General features: G+C 34.9%; 1 protein-coding gene across 1 annotated transcript in view; it reads right to left on the bottom strand.

Annotated features, from left to right (window-relative positions):
• Positions 1-18,970: 18,970 nt before the first annotated feature.
• Positions 18,971-21,926, bottom strand: part of LOC111702419 (sialidase-like) — a 4,263-nt gene continuing 1,307 nt past the window's right edge. Inside the window, exons 2-3 of the mRNA XM_023474094.1 lie at positions 19,941-20,236; positions 18,971-19,093 (exon numbers count right to left, since the gene is read on the bottom strand). Of these exons, the coding sequence (XP_023329862.1) occupies positions 18,971-19,093; positions 19,941-20,236 (419 nt within the window). The remainder of the gene's footprint in view (positions 19,094-19,940; positions 20,237-21,926) is intronic.

The raw sequence follows: 21,926 nt of genomic DNA, 5'->3' as shown, positions 1-21,926 counted from the left end.
AATCAATGAAATATTCTAGTCATAGGAAACTATTATGTGAATTATCAAAATTGTCAAAATTAAATGCTTTTATATCATCCTTGGATACCAGACGAACACCGATGCATCTATTCTTGTTTACAAATTCCGCCCAGAGAGAACTGGTTTCAATATATACGCAGAGTATACGCGACCGCAATTAACTTTCCTTGCATTAATGCCTTGAGCGAGGTATTTTGTTTCCAATACAGTGAGTAATTCCTGAAAATTTTAGGTCCACGGCTTCGTACATGATAGAATATAATTGCTGCCAAAGTTCAAAATCTGCTCACGAAGGCCAAAATATCTTTTTTTTAATGAAATTATCATGTCATATATCAATTCATCATTAATGGATCACAGAATTTGAATCCGTAAAACAAAACCCGCCAGGCCCCCCAGGACACAAATAGATTCAGACCCCCAGCCTTTATAGGGTTAATATATATTCTATTTGACTGTTTAACACTACACAACCATAAAAATAAAAAAAAACAAGTTTTGCACAGAAAATACGCAACAAGTTTTGTTAATTCTTGTAAAAGTTCGCAATTAAGTTAGATTTGCAGTTCTTTTTACCGCATTAACTGATTCAACCACAAAATTTAAAAGGCTCAGTTTTGAAGAAAAAATTTGTTTCGTTTTTAAGTTTAAGTGCGTGTTTTTAAAAAAGAATGGAGGTATGATCATCAAGTGTAGCAGCAAATTAATTAATTAATATCCAATTCTTTGCTTTAATCCAAATAAAAAAGAATGCACATTTGAATGCCAAGTTATTCATAAACCACCAAATAAAGTGAAATTACCCTTACTTGCTGTATATCTGAAAAGTAAACAGTCCAACCAAAGAGCATAAAAAACAAAAACAAAAACAAATAAATTTAAAGCTGAAAAACGGGTTCGAATGCGAAGCTTTGCTGATTGAATGAATCTGATTTCCCGTGCCTGTGTGTATTTAATCAGCTATAGGATTACCAATTGCGGAATTGCACAGAATTGTGCGGAATTGCGTGGAACTATGCGAAATTTCGCTGAATTGAACGGAAATGAGCGGAATTTCGCGGAATTTTAATATAAATTTCTGCTCTTCGTCCTCTTTATTTACTTTTTTTTTGTAAGTTGTCAACTATATGTTTAGAACAGCAAAACATCTTGTTATTTTCTCTGAAAGAGGGAAGGAAAGGGGGGGTGTAGGAATGGGGTAAGGTNTTTTATTTAGAGATTTTCTTACATTAATCAGAAATACCACTATCTGGTGAAATAGCTTAAGTGTTTTTGTTTCATGCAAAAAAGTATTCGTTGAAAATTTATTTTTACTTTTCATTACATCATGATTATTTTTTAAAAAATAGGGGCACTCCCGATATATAACGGTACCCTTGAAATCTTAGTCTGATTAACCCCTGCTGGGGAAGGGGAAGGGCTTTTGAAAAATACATAAAATATAATTTTTTTACATTTTTTTGCTAACATTATACAATATAACGGGATTTTGCAAAAAATATTCCAATGTTGCGAATTTGCTATTTTTTTGCAAATTCAAAAAGTGAAGCATAAGAGCTTTCCAATAATGTATCATTTGTCATATATGGACACCAAATATTGGATTTAAAGGGGAGGGGGTTGATCAAAATTAATCCCCCCTCAGCATATCCTGGTTTTCAGGGATAGAGTTATAATTTGGCTTGACAAGTGTTTGATTTTAATAACCACCTTGTTGGTTCTCAAGCAAGAAAGTTACTTTTGCAGAGAAAGCCACAAATAAAAAATGAATGGGGTTAAAAAACAAATACATGGCTTTCAAATCAGACAAAACTTTCAGTGTATCGTTATGTATCAGAAATGCAAATCTATGGTGGTCATTTCAATTTACAATTTCAAGTTTCTTAAAGTGCAGGGTAGAGAATTTCCAGTTATAAATGAAGATATAAAAAGGTTCATTTGTAAACCTTGAAATCTACGTGGTTGAAAATTACGAAAGAGACGTCCTCCCCTCCTCCTACCTCCCCCCTCATTCCACCTCCCCCCCTTCTCCTAATGATGGAGAATTGAGAAGGTTTTCATCTTGTCTCCTAGTTCTGTGTAAGTATGCTACATGAGAAGGGATTCTGGGGAAAAAAGAAACATTTTCTTTGTTTAATTAGCTCAACATCTGGTCCTGTCTACTGCCAGTATTTACATTTTTATATAATATTGTAGTTCATAGCATTTATCTATCAAAATTTCAATGCTTCTCAATTTTGGACAAATATGTTATTCGTTAAAAATAATCGTTGATTTTTGTAATTCTTCTCTCTATGTTCACTATTTCATGATTTCTTAAAGGTTTAATTTTTATCGTCTTTAGGTTCAATATTTTAACTCCTTCAGGTTCAATTTTTATCTTCTTCTCTTCTTCAGGTTGAGTAACTCATCTTCTCCAGGTTCAATATTCCATCTCCTTCAAGTTCAATGTTTCATCATCTCCAGGTTCAATATTCCATGTTTTCTAGGTCCAATATTCCAATTTCTCCATGTTTAATATTCTATGCTCTCCAGGTTTAATATTCCATGTTCTCCAGGTTCAGTATTCCATGTTCTCCAGGTTCAATATTCCATTTTCTCCAGGTTCAATATTCCCGGTGTTCCAGCTGTACAAAAACCATCATTTTACGAGGATTTAGCACCCCATCTCGGATCAGTTTAAGAGTATTTTTACTAAATAATATAAAAAGAGATAATTATAAACTCTCATGGTGGACTCGGGAATAAATTTTTTTGTGAAACCTCCCTCGGTCGTATACTATTACTTCATCACTGATATACTCCAAGTCGTAATTTTATCTCTATTTAATCCTTTCATATCCAATACTGGTAGAATCCAGCTTAGAGGGTTTAGTACAGATGTGTAGTTTGTAAACTTTATGATTATTAAACTTCTTTTCTTCTCTTCAGCTGTCCATCAATACTTCTTGCACTATACAGATATAAGACACGTATGTACTTCAATATACAAAAATAGGCCTCCATGGAACACTAAACATAGCTTGACACGACCTACCCTAGTCTACGGTAAACATGCATATATTGATGGAACACTAAACATAGCTTAACACAACCTACCCTAGTGTACGGTAAACATGCATATATTGATGGAACACTAAACATAGCTTGACACGACCTACCCTAGTTTACGGTAAACATGCATATATTGATGGAACACTAAACATAGCTTGACACGACCTACCCTAGTGTACAGTGAACTTGCATATATTTATGGAACACTAAACATAGCTTGACACGACCTACCCTAGTGTACAGTGAACTTGCATATATTGATGGAACACTAAACATAGCTTGACACGACCTACCCTAGTGTGCGGTAAACATGCATATATTGATGGAACACTAAACATAACTTGACACGACTTACCCTAGTGTACGGTAAACATGCATATATTGATATAACACTAAACATAGCTTGACACGACCTACCCTAGTGTACAGTAAACATGCATATATTGATAGAACACTAAACAGAGCTTGACACGACCTACCCTAGTGTACGGTGAACTTGCATATATTGAAACGTGCATATATTGATGGAACACTAAACATAGCCTGACACAACCTACCCTAGTGTACGGTAAACGTGCATATATTGATGGAACACTAAACATAGCTTGACACGACCTACCCTAGTGTACGGTAAACGTGCATATATTGATGGAACACTAAACATAGCTTGACACGAAATATTGAAGAACTCAGACTAACTCAACTATTTTGACGCCAAACCCTTGAAACCCGACAAATTTCCAGGAATTGAAAACAACGAAATTATTTCATGCTACCTCCTTCAATAAAATCAGTTGAACGGATTTATTAAATACTTTTAATATTTAGTATTGATTCAACCCAATACACCCTGTTCAATCAATACATATCAATGGCGGGGTAGAAAGATTTTATCAAAAGCCAATATATTCTTAATAAAAGTAACTAACTGCACTATGAATATTGTACATTATAAAGCAGAAATACTAAAAGCAAATGTAACAATACAATCTTTATCGAAAGATGTATTATGAAGGGAGTTATGAATGCATGCAGCTAGAAAGGTAAAAGTAAAACAAATACTTGTAATACAAAGGGGAGCAGAGAGAATGGATTAAATGTTAAAATTAGATGAAAAAAGTGTAGGGAAAAATATAATGGACACAGTTAAGGTAATGATATAGAATTAAAAGCTGTAGTGCTGTAGAATAGAGAGGGTTAGTGTTCCTTCTGGATGCAGATTGTTTAAGGGGGTGGAGAGACGAAATATAGGAAGTATAAGGGATGCAGTATAAAATGGTTTTTAGGATAAAATGGTCGGAAAATAAACGAAAAGTAAAGTAGGAAAGTGGGAACGTAAAAGGAAAAGGGAAGAGAGAGTGAGGATGGATAGAGGGAAGGACTGGGGAGTACGGATCGGAGGAGGGAGGGACGGAGGAGAAGGAAGAAGGAGATTGGTTGGATGGAGGGAAAACGGAGGACAAGGGATTAAAGGAGGGGGACGAAGGAGAAGAGAAGATGAGAAAGGCAGGAAGAAGTGAGTAGGTATCGAAGGAGTGGGGGCAGAGTAGAAGGAAGGAGGAACTAGGGAAGAGATAGAGCGGGATTTTGGTAAAGATCTTAAATGAACGGGGAGGAGAAGGTAGATGGGGGGATATCGATGGAAGAGTGGGGGGATGGGGGAGGGGGGGAGGGTTGCTCTGCATGGTAAATGATGACAATGATTGTATTGGGAGAACTAATGGGGGTTGAGGAATACTGTTTGCCAATATCAACTACTGTAATGATCTACATCTATATTAGATACTTAGATATACAGCTGTACAATAACTGTACAATATCAACTACTGTAATGATCTACATCTATATTAGATACTTAGATATACAGCTGTACAATAACTGTACAATATCATCTACAGTAATGATCTACATCTATACTAGAAACTTAGATATACAGCTGTACAATAACTGTACAATATCAACTACAGTAATGATCTAGATCTATACTAGATACTTAGATATACAGCTGTACAATAACTGTACAATATCATCTACTGTAATGATCTACATCTATATTAGATACTTCGATATACAGCTGTACAATAATTGTAAAATATCATCTACAGTAATGATCTATATCTATACTAGATACTTAGATATACAGCTGTACAATAACTGTACAATATCAACTACAGTAAAGATCTAGATCTATACTAGATACTTAGATATACAGCTGTACAATAACTGTACAATATCATCTACAGTAATGATCTACATGTATGCTAGATACTTAGATATACAGCTTTACAATAACTGTACAATATCAACTACTGTAATGATCTACATCTATATTAGATACTTAGATATAAAGCTGTACAATAACTGTACAATATCATCTACAGTAATGATCTACATCTATACTAGTTCCTTAGATATACAGCTGTACAATAACTGTACAATATCAACTACAGTAATACAGCTGTACAATAACTGTACAATATCATCTACTGTAATGATCTACATCTATATTAGATACTTAGATATACAGCTGTACAATAACTGTATAATATCAACTACAGTAATGATCTACATCTATACTAGATACTTAGATATACAGCTGTACAATAACTGTACAATATCAACTTCAGTAATGAAAAAGAAATTTATAATATACCCTTTAGATTATTTATTTAAATAAAAATGGAATCGAATTAGATATTTTAATGACTGATTGAAGAATTAGACTGTTTGTATTGTAAGGTTTAGCGTTAAGAATTTGTTTTGACACAATACAGAGGAGAAACCATTAATCAGTTCGGAATAAGAACTATTCAAGCTCTGGGAATGAACAGGATTCCAATGGATACAATTTGTCACAGCTTCATGTGTTGTGCTGGTTGAAGCAACGCATAATATATTACAGGATCAAACAGTAGATGTGAATAGAGAGGTTTGGCTGGACTAGGAGACAGATTAGGGTAAACTATGGAAAGAGAACTAGGAATCCTATAGGAGTGAAGCTTAGATGTGAGCTGTAGTGTACATCGCTTTGGTCTAGACGATATAATAAACTGGGAATAAGAACTACTAGTGAGTACTGAGTAGTAATAGGAGATGAACTAGGAGAATGAACTATATAAGATTTATAAGTATATTGAATAGTCCAATAAAGGAACTCCGTTTTTGCTACTTAAACTTTTCTAATACCTATGCATTTGCAATCTGATGGTGTAAACATTTAATATCTAAAACTATTAAACTATTTAACACTATTTAAGTATAATTTAACAGAATTCATAGTTTGAAATTTCAAAGGTCTGCTACATGAGCGGGGCAAGGCAGGCGGCCACGAGCCACCACTATTTACCCTTCTGTGCCACGTATTAGCTTTTTTTTCTTCCGGCAGCCAGGAGCCACCACTATTTCCCCTTCCGTACCACCACATTTGACTCTTCCAAGCAAAACTACTTTTTTAAATGGTATATTTAGGGCCTTTAAAGTCTGATTTTTAAAAATCCAGCCCCGTCACGCAAAAAAAGCACAACTAAACCATTTTTTTAAATTCTACTTAAGATTAATATTTTGTGTGTTGAATTCTTAAACTGTTTTACAATGAAATTTTTGACAAATTTGACGAAGTATTGCATCTTGAAATATCACAAAGTCTAATGATTATTCAATTACTAACTCATTATACTAAATCCATCTTAAAATCACTCATTAACCAACTTTGTGATATTTCAAGATGAAATAATCAGTCAAATTTGTCAATTTCGTATTTTTTGTTTACATTTCAGATGAAAAATAGCTATCTATCTATCAGATTATTTAGTATTGATTTGTACGCAGGCAAAACGCCTACTAAATATATGATCTCAAAAATGCCAAAACCGAAGTTTAAAACAAACCCGGGACCCCTGCAGATTCGACAGAATGCGTACAGTGTGAACCCCATTTACTCGTGTACACGAGGTTTCGTGAGACAAGTTGGGTGAGTGTCTGAAAAAATTTAGTCTTTTGGGTGGGGTGGAGAGTGTGTGACACCAGTTCTCGTTAGATCACTGAAGTTAAGCACACTTTTCCACAGCTAGTAACTGGATTGGTGTCCAAACTTGTGTTCACAGGTTCGTTTCCCGTACTCCACACAAACCTGTGGTTTCAAAAACATCTGAAGCCGAAATCTAGTTAAGCAGATATGAACACCTGACGGATGTAGGAGGACAGAGGGGCGGCTGTCAACAACTCTCGCAGCGAAAGGGTGCGTTCTTTCTACTCAACAAGAAAGAAGTTTTAAGTGGATTGATCCAAGTGAATGATGATGAAGAGAGGAAAGGAGGACAAGCAGAGAGAGTCTTAGGTTGCCAGCTATAGGTACCTGGGGGTATCCAATCCGGGCTTACAAATGATTGGGAGCAATGAGTGTGATGTTTCCTGTCTGAATAGCACCCGGGCCTCATTCCAGTAAATCAGAAGAATTACTGCACTCTATCATTCTCAGGCCTAAGAAGCAGCTGGAATCTTGTCAACCCTTTTCGCAGAATGAATGAAGTGTGGATGGATGAATGTGCTGCCAGATTACAACCCCTGGTAGATCAATATAAACCCATACAACACCAAACTTTCGCAACAGAAAAATTCCGAGATTTGATCGTAACAACCCGATCATGTCCTGGGGTCAAAAAAAAACTCTTTAAAAAAAATATCTAGTCTGTGACTGTGTTGGGAAGAAATATGGATTAGAAAATTTGAGTTTGCGGCAAAGACTCAATTTCTTTACCTGATCTCGGACCAGTTTGTTCACAAAGCTAATGATAAGCTCTATAGATATCTCTGCAGTTTCTGATATGAAACAATCATCAAAATTATAGCTTATCCTCAGATACAAATACAACAAATGTAGTGAATTATTCATCATCTTGTCTGTGATTCCATAAATAATTAAATAATCTGGCTAATTGCATCCAGTACCCCCTCTCCTTCTCTCCAATTTTACCCTCAAGCCCTCCCCTCCCGGTTCATATCCTACTTTTCCCCCCTTTGCCCCCTCTGGTCCCGATCCTACTAGTCCCCCACCCCATGCTTTAGAAGTTAGGCCCCCTGTTTACCTTTCCGCCTCCTCCTTTGATAAAGTATAAGTACAGTGTACACCCCTGACTACCCCCCTCCCCTCTCTGTAAATGAATTATAGAAGACGATTATCAAATTACTCAGGTTTATGTTACATTGTATCCCTGCATATTTACTATTCAGCTTCAAATATAGAATATGAGGAAACTTCTATTTAATATAAAATATACAGAGAGAGGGCATCAGGGTTTACAGAGGTAGAATCATTTTAAAACCTAATATGGCTCTTTTCTGTGATAATAGTAATTCTTCTAATCTGGGAAAATGATTTTTTTCTATACCATTATTTAGTCCTATATTGACTTCTTTACTATTGGCTATATATGTACATTATACATTGAGTTAAAGCTATGCATACAGACATGATTATTGTTTTAAAAATTTGATCAAGGGTACATGACATAGTATGCATACGCATATGTTATGAACCATAAACTAGAACTTATAGAATCTATATGCTATGGAACCCTGGGGTATTCTCTATATATTACTGCATCCTGGGTTAAAACTCAAATATTGTGGAACTCACTGAAAACTCCGGTTCAATAAAGCACTGGACAGGCTTTAAGGCAGCAAGAGAATTTTTAAGGTAATATAGACTATTGACTATAGACAAAAAACGGGATAAAACCCTGAGTTAGACTCTATAAAATCTTGTACCGGCCCTGAGCTAGACTGTATACATTCGTGTACCCTGAGCTATACTCTATAGATTCTTGTACTCTGAGAAAGAATCTATACATTCGTGTACCCTGAGCTAGACTCTATAGATTCTTGTACCCTGATCTAGACTCTATAAATACTTGTGTCCTGAGCTAGACTCTATAAATACTTTTACCCTGAGCTAGACTCTATAAATTCTTTTACCCTGAGCTAGACTCTATAAAATCTCTTACCCCGAGCTAGACTCTATAAATACTTTTACCCTGAGCTAGACTCTACAAAATCTTGTACCCTGAGCTAGACTCTATAAATTCTTTTACCCTGAGCTAGACTCTATAAAATCTTGAACCCTGAGCTAACTCTATAAATACTTTTACCCTGAGCTAGACTCTATAAATACTTTTACCCTGAGCTAGACTCTATAAATACTTGAGTCCTGAGCTAGACTCTATAAATTCTTGTACCCTGAGTTAGAATCTATAAATTCTTGTACCAGATCCTCATATTTACTCCCCGATCCTCATATTTACTCCCCGATCCTCATATTTATTCTCCGATCCTCATCGCCGGCCAAACAGCTGGACTGCTTGAGCTGAACTTTTTTGTGAACACTCAGGGGAGGCCGAGGGGTGTTATAAGCTAGAAATAATTCAAAATTTTTTTCAAATAATTTTTTCTCCAATTTTTTTTCTTTTTTTCCCACGGGCAACGCCGGGTCCTTCAGCTAGTTGATAATGTTATCTTGAATGCTATTCTGTATACAAATATCTTCAACCCAGCTGTTGTACCAATTCTTAGCTAAATTAAGTGTCGAGGAATGTTAGAACTGATTGCTCCTTTCATCTCTAGTAACAGGTTAGTCTCTATATCATGATTATCTCCGAAGGATCTAGATTTTGATATAATTCCAGGGGAAATCTATAGTAATACTAATTTTACGTACAGTGGCCATGAGAATAAAGTGCAACAGGAAGTCTGCGTATAAATGTACATTTTGTACGTACATTTAATGTACATTGAACGTACATTTAATGTACATTGAACGTACATTTAATGCTTTTTAAAATACTTAATCTACCATCGACAGAAGAAGAATTAAGTAGGTAGAAGATACTTTTGAATTTTGCAAAAATTGAAAAGTTGTAAAAAATGAAATAAAACCAAGATTGAGAAGAATGATTAGGGAAATAGTTCTCCGACCTACCTGCATTTTAGACCATATGACAGACACATTATGGATAAGTTTTAATATATATTCTATACATTTTCTTTAGAACTAGAATATATGAAGAATATGGAAGCCGGGGGGTTCTCACCACACTTGGGAATATCCCGCGGCAACAAAGTTTTTCCAGTTTTCAATTATGATATAAAATGGTGGATGTCGAAGTATAAGGGTGGATCCCCAGTAAACACTAATGGAGGGAATACAGAATACAGCTGCTAGGTTTACAGGTTGGATAGCTTTATAAAGGAACTATACGACTCATAATATTTTCATAAATCTACACAAGGAAGGATAATCAAGAGAACAGGACAAGGACAAGGAATACAGAATACAGCTGCTAGGTTTACAGGTTGGATAGCTTTATAAAGGAACTATACGGACTCATAATATTTTCATATATCTACACAAGGAAGGATAATCAAGAGAACAGGACAAGGACAAGGGATTTATCTAGAGGGGAATTAATATGTAACCTTTTAGAAACTAGATTTTTGAAGAAGATTAAAGAATGGAAATCTTGGAAAATTATGAACTAGGAATTGATCTAGAAGAAGTATGAACTAGGAATTGATCTATAAGAAGTATAAATGAGGAAGATTTAGAAGAAGTATGAACGAGGAAGATTTAGAAGAAGTATGAACGGGAAAGATTTAGAAGAAGTATGAACAAGGAAGATCTAAAAACGTATGAACAAGGAAGGTATAGAAGAAGTATGAACAAGGAAGATCTAGAAAAAGTCTGAACTAGAAAGATCTATAAAAAGTATGAACTAGAAAGATCAGAAGAAGTATGAACTAGAAATATCTAGAAGAAGTATGAACTAGGAAGATCAAAAAGAAGTATGAACGAGGAAGATCAAAAAGAAGTATGAACGAGGAAGATCTAGAAGAAGTATGAACGAGGAAGATCTAGAAGAAGTATGAACAAGGAAGATCTAGAAGAAGTATGAACGAGGAAGATCTAGAAGAAGTATGAACAAGGAAGATCTAGAAGAAGTATAAATGCGGAAGATCTAGAAGATGTATAAACGAGGAAGATCTAGAAGAAGTATAAACTAGGAAGATCTAGAAGAAGTATGAACTAGGAATTGATCTAGAAGAAGTATAAACGAGGAAGATCTAGAAGAAGTATGAACAAGGAAGATCTAGAAGAAGTATGAACGAGGAAGATCTAGAAGAAGTATGAACGAGGAAGATCTAACAGAAGTGTAAACAAAGAAGATCTAGTAGAAGTATGAACGAGGAAGATCTAGAAGAAGTATGAACAAGGAAGATCTAGAAGAAGTATGAACGAGGAAGATCTAGAAGAAGTATGAACAAGGAAGATCTAAAAGAAGTATGAATAATGAACGAGGAAGATCTAGAAGAAGTATGAACGAGGAAGATCTAGAAGAAGTATGAACGAGGAAGATCTAGAAGAAGTATGAACGAGTATGGTCGGAGAAGAAAAGTGTTGAGGGGTAAGGATCTAAGAGTTTAAGACCTAAAAGAGGGAAAAACTTGATTATTCAGATGATATAGTTTGAAAGAGTTCAGGATTGAAATTCCTGAGGGAATAATTTGTGAATTAGTCAACAAGGGGGAGAAGTTACATCCCAGGAGATTTAGAGCTGTCAAACCTGTCTTCATATACATCATTCATCCGTACATATACATAGGACATATAGAAGTTAGCACACACTGGACACAAGGACATATATATGTAATACACTAGACACAAGAATATATATACATAACACACTGAACACAAGAATATATTATAGGACATATATAATACACTGGACACAAGAATATTTACATAAAACACTGGACACAAGAATATATTATAACACACTGAACACAAGGATACATATAACACACTGGACACAAGGATATATATAACACACAGGACACAAGGATATATATAACACACTGAACACAAGGATATATATGAAACACAGGACACAAGGATATATTATAACACTCTGAACACAAGGATATATTATAACACACAGGACACAAGGATATATATAAAACACCGGACACAAGGATATATTATAACACACTGGACACAAGGATATATTATAACACAGTGGACAAAAGGGTATATTGTAACACACTGAACACAAGATATATCATAACACACTGGACATAAGGATATATTATAAAACACTGAACACAAGGATATATATAAAACACTGGACACAAAGATATATATAACACACTGGACAAAAGGATATATTATATCACACTGGACACAAGGATATATATAACACACTGGACACAAGGATATATCTAACACACAGGACAAAAGGATATATTATATCACACTGGACACAAGGATATATCTAACACACAGGAGACAAGGATATAAATAAAACACTGAACACAAGGATATATATCTACACATTACAGGAGTACAGTTTTTTGTAGCTACCTTCTGAGTTAGCTTTACAATGTGTCCCAATAATCATGAAAATTGGATGACATTTTTGATTTCGTCTTTTAAATGATTATTTGACTTAGTATATAGTTATTTTCGTCTGCTAGAGCTTAGAATTTGTTTGTTTTTCTTAACAAAGACGATCATCTCGAATTTTTTACTCAATTCCCATGTTTATTGAGACACCCTGTACTGCTGTGCCGGATATCACGGTATGCTATTTTCAACAATATTAAAATATTAGCAAGATTCCTGGTAAAATTAAATATTTACCCAGAAAGAATTTATCCCTGAAACTATTGAGCTTGAGAATAAACATATTCAAGGAAGGACAAAGTTAGAATGACGGTAGTTTAGCTGAGCCCAGGGTTCAATACAACTCCTCTAGTTCTCCCTGGTTCTCCCTCTTGAATAGTTTAGCTGAGCCCAGGGTTCAATACAACTCCTCTAGTTCTCCCTGGTTCTCCCTCTTGAATAGTTTAGCTGAGCCCAGAGTTCAATACAACTGCTCTAGTTCTCCCTGGTTCTCCCTCTTGAATAGTTTAGCTGAGCCCAGGGTTCAATACAACTGTTCTAGTTCTCCCTGGTTCTCCCTCTTGAATAGTTTAGCTGAGCCCAGGGTTCAATACAACTCCTCTAGTTCTCCCTGGTTCTCCCTCTTTAATAGTTTAGCTGAGCCCAGGGTTCAATACAACTGCTCTAGTTCTCCCTGGTTCTCCCTCTTGAATAGTTTAGCTGAGCCCAGGGTTCACACTGGACACAAGGATATATATAACACATTGGACACAAGGATATATTATAACAAACTGGACACAAGGATATATTATAACACACTGGAAACCAGGATATATATACAAAACACTGGACACAAGGATATATATAACACACCGGACACAAGGATATATATATGAAACACTGGACACAAGGATATATATATAAAACACTGGACACAAGGATATATAGAACACACTGGACACAAGGATATATATATATAAAACACTGGACACAAGGATATATATATATAAAACACTGGACACAAGGATATATATAACACACTGGAAACAAGAATATGTTATTACACACTGGACACAAGGATATATATACCACACTGGACACAAGGATATATAATAACACACTGAACACAAGGATATATATAACACACTGGACACAAGGATATATATAACACACTGGACACAAGGATATATAACACACTGGGCATAAGGATATATATAGCCCACTGGACACAAGGATATATATAGCCCACTGGACACAAGGATATATATAACACACTGGACACAAGGATAAATATAACACACTGGACACAAGGATATATATACCACACTGGACACAAGGATATATATATATATATAACACACTGGACACAAGGATATATTATAACACACTGGACACAAGGATATATATAACACACTGGACACAAGGATATATATAACACACTGGACACAAGGATATATATAACACACTGGACACAAGGATATATATAACACACTGGACACAAGGNTTATATTTCTAAATACCAATACAAGATCTGTCTAAACCATACTCTAGATGAATAAAAAGAATAAAAAGAATAAAAAGAATAAAAAGAATAAAAAGAATAAAAAGAATAAAAAGAATATGGGGGAAAAATGATATTGCTAGATTTTGTATTTTTATAAAAAGACAAAAAAATTAGAATTTGGATTTAAAAAAGGAACAAGCAAGCAAGAAAATTGACAGAAACAAAGCATACAATTAGACAATCTTGTGGTAGGTTGCAATAAACAGTTGAGGTTAGTGTTCGATATCCTGGTTCGTTTTTTTAATTATTCCAGATTTTTACCTTTCAAGAGCCTTTATAAAATCTGCGTAGAGCCCATACTTCAAATTGTTTATTTTACAAGTTTGCTTTCATTATATTATTCAAAATATTAACTTTTACAGAAGCCAAGAAGCCTACTCAAAGCAAAACAGTTGTCCGTATACGACCGCAATATTTGAAAATACGTTCGGGTTTATACAGAGTTACTTACGAAGATGAGACTTCAGAGACGACTGCACAGAATTTATTCTGTCTTGTGCTTGCATAACTCCTCGCAATCAATGTTTAGTTTCTTTATATATTTGTCAAATCATTAAGAAAGCCAAATAAAAATTTAACCTTGGAATCATTATCTTTTAAGAGTCTCAGGTCATCCTTCTTTATCCTTCGTGGGTAACCATGTATCTAATTTTTTCAGGGGATATAATTTTAATATATTTTTGATATAATTTTGATATATTTTTGGAGCTTCTTCAAAGCCGAAAAATTATAAAAATATAAAAAAGATTGCTAAAATTAAGTGAAAAGGAGGAGAATTAAACTGGAAAAGTATTTAGATGAGAGGAGGGGTGAACTAAACTAATAGGAAGATAGTGAGGCAGGATGGAGAAATGATAAGACAGCATAATCCAATTGAATATATTAAAGAATTCTGTATTTTATATTTTATATTTTACATAATATAATATTCTTCAAGAATAATAAGAAGGTCCGAAAGTAGGGAACAGACAGTAAATAGGAAGAAAATCTGGGAAACTTGGACTAAATCTTAACAGGGACTACAGGAACAGATACTTGGACTAAATCTTAACATGGACTACAGGAACATATACTCGGACTAAATCTTAACATGGACTACAGGAACAGATACTCGGACTAAATCTAAACAGGGACTACAGGAACAGATACTTGGACTAAATCTTAACATGGACTACAGGAACATATACTCGGACTAAATCTTAACATGGAGTACAGGTACAGATACTCGGACTAAATCTTAACATGGACTACAGGAACAGATACTCGGACTAAATCTTAACATGGACTACAGGAACAGATACTCGGACTAAATCTTAACATGGACTACAGGAACAGATACTCGGACTAAATCTTAACATGGACTNAACTGCCAGGAGACCAACCTGAAAACAGCTCTGCTATGGCTGCTCTCCTTCCGTTGATAATTAATAAATTAATAAATATGTAATTTTTATGCACAACCTGTCATATTTTCAACGGAAAAATAAATTATTAGATTAGATTAGATAGAAAAATGGACTGCTGAAAAAAGGACTATTTAAGAATAACACTAATCTTTGAATAGAAACTTCATGAAAAGGTGGGCGATTTGAAAAGAGGGACTATCTGAAAAGAGGGACTATCTGAAAATAGGGAATATCTGTAAAGAGGGACTATCTGTAAAGAGTGACTTTTTGAAAAGAGGGACTTTCTGAAAGACAGACTATCTGAAAATAGGGACGATCTAAAAAGAGAAACTCTCTGAAAAGAAGAGGTTTCTAATAAAAGGGACTATATGAAACTATCTTAAAATAGTAACTAACTAAAAGAGTAATTACTGAAAATAGGGACTATCTAAAAATAGGGACTATTTGAAAATAGGGACTATTTAAGAAGAGGAACTCTCTGTAAAGAGGAACTTTCTAAAATAAAAGACTATTTGAAAAAATGGACTATATCTGAAAAAAATAACTATCTAAAAATAGTAATTAGCTAAAAAGAGGAACTATCTGAAAATAGGGACTATCTGAAAATAGGGACTATCTAAAAAGAGGAACTCTCTGCAAAGAGGAACTTTCTAAAATAAGGGACTATAGGAAAAAAGTGACTATCTGAAAAGAGGGACTATGTAAAAAGAGGAGCTATCTGAAAAGAGGGACTATGTGAAAAGAGGGACTGTCTGAAAAGAGTGAAAAGAAGACATAAAATGCACCAACCCCCTTTCCTCTCTGTGCTGAAGATTGAGGAGGATATATTTGAGAATTTACTCTCTCATAAGAATGTCCAAACCTAGTTCCAAACCTAGTTCCAAACCTAGTTCCAAACCTAGTTCCAAACCTAGTTCCAAACTTAAATTGAATTTAAACTTCTCTCTTCACTAGTTACATACAACAATATTGAGGACTGGAGTCTCAAATAAACAAAGCTCTCTTCTTCTTTTTATAAAAAAATTTGAGATTTAAGAGAGGGGGGGGGGTCTACAGTTAAACCAGGATAAAAATAGTGGAAGCAACTAAATCAGAAGAACACGATCTTGAAAGGAATAGGAGTACGTCTCAAACTTGGCTTGACGATGAAATTAAGAATTAGGTTAGTTGATGATATGTTTATTTTTTCAATTTTTCAATATATATTTTTTCAAATTATGAATAAATATTTTAAACATTAAAACAAAACAAAAAATTGATTTGTGTGTTTGTTTGTATCCAGTAAGTGTCAAAACGTATAACATTTTTCAAATCAGTTGACTCCAAGTAAGGCTTATTTATTATTTTTTAAATTCCAGCTGTACATTCAGATTTAAATAAACTTCAGCTGAACATTCAGATTTAAATAAACTCCAGCTGATTATTCAGATTTAAATAAACTCCAGCTGTACATTCAGATTTAAATAAACTCCAGCTGATTATTCAGATTTAAATAAACTCCAGCTGATTATTCAGATTTAAAAATTATAAAACCATCCAATACCCATATAAGCAGAAACATCTCCGAAAGCTTAAAATGTTTAAACATATTTACCCACAAATGATGTTATGGCGATTTAAAACTCTTTAATTTTATCGATTAAAATTTTGAATTTGGTCTTCTGCCTTGAATTAAGTGTTTTATCAATATGCTCATTGTCTAATCCTTATATTTTTGCAATCTGATGTTGTAGGCATTTGAAATTTCAAACTTTAAATTTTGCTAGATCAAACAGTCATAGTTTGAAATATCAAAAGTTTACACCTTCAGGATGAAAAATATAAGGATTTATATAGAAGAGATTGTGGTAAGTAATCAAAATACTTGAATTCCGTAATCCTGTAATCCTGTAGGAAGGCATTTTTTAGTTAATTGTAGAGTAGGGCGGAGAGGAAAGGCGGAGTCATATAGTCCAGAGGCGAATAAACTATAGTTGGCCCTATAGAAAAGAGGCGGGAAGCCTAGAAACTTTTAACTTAATTTAAACTTTAGAAACATTCCCCGTCGAGAATAAATGTTTATACAATTCACGGAAACAAATTATTTTATTATTTCAATACACAAACATTCTCAAGGAATAGAAAATTTTCCTCGAAAAGCAAAGGAAAGTTAAAGTGTTTGTGTTTATGTCGAAAACCATGTTGTCGAGTGTCGACGTCGAAAGTCTTCAAAATCTTCGAAGGTCTAAACTATAATCCAAGCATAAAGCAGTCTTTAGAGTAAGGGTCTATTAGATACGTTTTAAAAAATTGTTGGATCCACACTCCACAGAGATCTCAGAATTTTCATATTTTACAATTTCTAGCGCTAGAAGCTTTGATTACTAATAGAAAATACGAAATAGTTGCCCTCAGAGTTTGCCCTTAGAATTTTGCCTTTCGGGTTTGCCCTATGTAAAAATATGTTACACAGTATTTAATGTTATAGCAAACTACATTCCACATATTATACAATTTTTGAAAATCAATATTTTTAGATTTTTTAGAGCCTCTTATAATGTGTATTTTTTTGTATTCATTACAATTCGATTCATTACAGATGTCTAAAAAAATAACTTAGCCATAGGTAAATAATAAATTTTTGTGTCAAAGTTTACTAAATATTTAATTATTACTCCAAAACCTTGTCTTTCGTGAGGGATAAGGGGGGCAGGTGATCTNCAGGGGTGGGAATGATAGTGTTTTTTTATTAGACAAAAGAGAAGGAAGGGGAATGTTCAAAGTATTGAACAATCAGTTCATCATTATTAAACGTTTTTTAAAACCAAAATTACATCATTTGACTCACCTCTTCTTTTCTTACATGTTTTATAAAGATGGATTAAGAAAGATAATTTTTTTTAATTCAATTAAATAAAATATCATTAAAATATCATGTGGCTCAGAAGATTTTTTTGGGGCTGCATAACCTAGCATTCAGCTTTTTTAGTCAGTATATTTAGGTTGAGAAGTATCCTGTAATAAGGTTCCGACCAGTATATCCTGGTTCAGAAGTATCCTGTAATCAGGTTCAGACCAGTATATCCTGGTTGAGAAGTATCCTGTAATCAGGTTCCAACCAACACATCCTGGTTGAGTTTGCTGTAATCAGGTTCCGACCAGCATATCCTGGTTGAGTTTCCTGTAATCAGGTTCCGACCAGCATATCCTGGTTGAGTTTCCTGTAATCAGGTTCCAACTAGCATATCCTGGTTAAGTTTCCTGTAATCAGGTTCCGACCAGCATATCCTGGTTGAGTTTCCTGTAATCAGGTTCCAACCAGCATATCCTGGTTGAGTTTCCTGTAATCAGGTTCCGACCAGTATATCCTGGTTGAGAATCCTGTAATCAGGTTCCGACCAGTATATCCTAGTTAAGAATCCTGTAATCAGGCTCCTACCAGTATATCCAGGTTGAGAAGTATTCTATAATCAGGTTCCGACCAGTATATCCAGGTTGAGAAGTATGCTGTAATCAGGTTCCGACCAGCATATCCAGGTTGAGAAGTATCCTGTAATCAGGTTCCGACCAGTATATCCAGGTTGAGAAGTATCCTGTAATCAGGTTCCGACCAGTATATCCAGGTTGAGAAGTATCCTGTAATCAGGTTAGGACTAGATCCAACTATATCGTTAAAAGTTTAGGAAGATATTATGTTAATATTAGGGTTGGAGTCCCAGGAGAATTCTAGTGCTAAAATTCTTTAAAACTTTAAATGTAGCAACAGAAGCAGTAGCCTAGGATACATTGATACAGATAGGTAGATAATCAGATAGGCAGATAACAAGATTGGTAGGTATACAGATAAAAATATAAACAGATGAATATACGTAGATATACATACAGATTAACAGCTAACAAGATATGTAGATAAACATATAAAAATAATTTTTTATTCACTCCTTTCACTTTTCATACTTCTTTCTCATTTTCCACCTTTCATTTCTAATTCAAATATTTCTGATTTTTTTTTTCATTACAAACTTACAAACTTTATTTCGCTTTTCCACAAAAACCGTTTTCTTGAAATTCTAAATTATTTTCTTTTTGACTTTTTAAAGCCACAAATCACAAAACTGTCACTCCAGAAGAATTACCACGCCCCTTTAACAGTTGGGAATATAAAATTGAAGGGGAATCAAAAACCCTTAGTTTGCGCAGTTAAGGCCGGCGTGGGGGTAATAAAATTGACCCTTGATGAGGATTTATGTTATGTAGGTGAACATGCTCCCCCGGGTCAACTAAATATCGATACAAGATCTGTCTAAACCATACTCTAGATATACATCCAGCTAGATCCAGGATTAGNTATATTTCTAAATTATTGATTCCTCGTTATCAAATGGGTCGTTTTTAATTACTAGTTCGTCTTCTTTTGTCTTTTAAAAGTACTCATAATTTCTTGTTCTATGGTTCAATAGTTCTTGGTATTTTTCTATCCTACTTCTCCGGGTTTTCCGTTATGCTTTTGTTTGCCTCCGATATTCCAGGTTCTTTGGCGTTGCCTCAAAATATCGTTGTTTCTAGGTTGCCAGTAGTTCTTCTGGTTTTCCTTGTTGCCTCCAGCTCTCTTGATTCTCCTGGTTATCTTCTTCTCTCTTGGTTTCTTAGGTTTCTTCCTGTTCTCCTGGTTCCCCAAGTTGTCTGCTTTTCTCCTGGCTCTCTCGGTATCTTCCTGTTCTCCTGGTTCTCTAGGCTTCTTCCTGCTATCATGGTCCCCCCAAGTTTTTTCCTGTTCTCCTGGTTCCCCTATGTTGTTTCCTGTTCTTCGGGTTCCACAAGTTTTCTCCTATTCTACTGATCCTCCAAGTTTTCTCCTATTCTCTTGGTCCCCAAAGTTGTTTTCTATTCTCCTGGTCCCCCAATTTGTCTCCTATTCTCCTGGTCCCCCAAGTTGTTTCCTATTCTCCTGATCCCCCAAGTTGTCTCCTATTCTCCTGGTCCCCCAAATTGTCTCCTATTCTCCTGGTCCCCAAGTTGTCTCCTACTCTCCTAGTTCTCTAATTTGTCTCCTATTCTCCTGGTCCCCCAAGTTGTCTCCTATTCTCCTGGTCCCCCAAGTTGTCTCCTTTTCTCCTGGTCCCCCAAGTTGTCTCCTATTCTCCTGGATCTCCAAGTTGTCTCCTATTCTCCTGGTCCCCCAAGTTGTCTCCTAATCTCCTAGTCCCCCAAGTTGTTTCCTATTCTCCTGGTCCCCCAAGTTGTCTCCTATTCTGTCTGTTTATCTCTATGTTATGTCCGTATGTCTGTATGTCTGTGTATATATATGTCTGTATGTCTGTTTGCACCTGAACCTAAACTGTGTATACAGTGNCTCCTATTCTCCTGGTCCCCCAAGTTGTCTCCTATTCTCCTGGTCCCCCCTGTTGTCCCCTGTTCTCCTGGTCCCCCAAGTTGTCTTCTATTCTCCTGGTTCTCCAACTGAATTAGATTTATTTATACAATATTGTTCTGTCTGAAGCAGGCAGGACAGTTTTCTAAATATTGCAGGTGTTTACTGTTGATTTGTTTGTCTGACCCTGTTTGTATGTTTCCAAGCTAAATATTGTAAATCTATCTGTATATGGAATGTTTTTATCTGAGGATATGTTCTTTTTATCTGATTTATCTGGTTTTTATTACTAACAATGTAAAGGGTTACCCACAAAGAATGACACTTGATAGTTGACTACATAGAATCTATACAGACTTTTTTTTCCTAAAGTCTTAATTTCCTGCAACTTGAAAATTGTTTCTTTCCGTGCTAAATCATCAAGTCAATCACTTGAAGGCAATTTTAGGCAACAGACCAACAGATAAAATTGTATGCCGTTATGCCTAATAGATAAAGAAAATGAGTTCTTGTCAGAAACTCTAAATTTTTAATTCTTATATTTTTCAACCCGTTGTCGTAATATTTCAAACATGATTTCTGTTTAATCAATTAGTCCAAGTTTGAAATATCAAAGGTTTAAACCATTAGGTTGCAACGATATATGTGTAAATATTTCAGCTTGTTGCAAAAACTCAGTTCCTTTATCTGTGTTTTTAAGTGTGTATACATGTCTTTCTGTCTGTTTATCTCTATGTTATGTCCGTATGTCTGTATGTCTGTGTATATATATATGTCTGTATGTCTGTTTGCACCTGAACCTAAACTGTGTATACAGTGTATAAGAGAGTCTATATATGTCCCAAGGGAAGGATGGATCTAGGGATTTATGAATATATTTCTCGTATTTATTAAAGGAAAATAGATGGATAGTCTACCAGGAGTACGGGGGTAGAATAGAAACCTTGTAATTATTCTTGAAAATAAACTCTGCTTGATTGATTTTGAAGGATTTGGTCTCAAGGGACAATTGGGATAATAAAGTGATCTCTTCATGCTACCTTGGGCTATGGTGGGGATGGCGTGGAGGGGAGGGTAGAGGGGAGGATAGAAGGGGTG

The sequence above is a fragment of the Eurytemora carolleeae genome, unplaced genomic scaffold (genome assembly GCF_000591075.1).
Source record: "Eurytemora carolleeae unplaced genomic scaffold, Eaff_2.0 scaffold488, whole genome shotgun sequence".
Taxonomy (NCBI): Eukaryota; Metazoa; Arthropoda; class Copepoda; order Calanoida; family Temoridae; genus Eurytemora; species Eurytemora carolleeae.
Note: the sequence above shows the minus strand (reverse complement) of the source record. Positions and strands in the feature narration are given on the sequence as shown.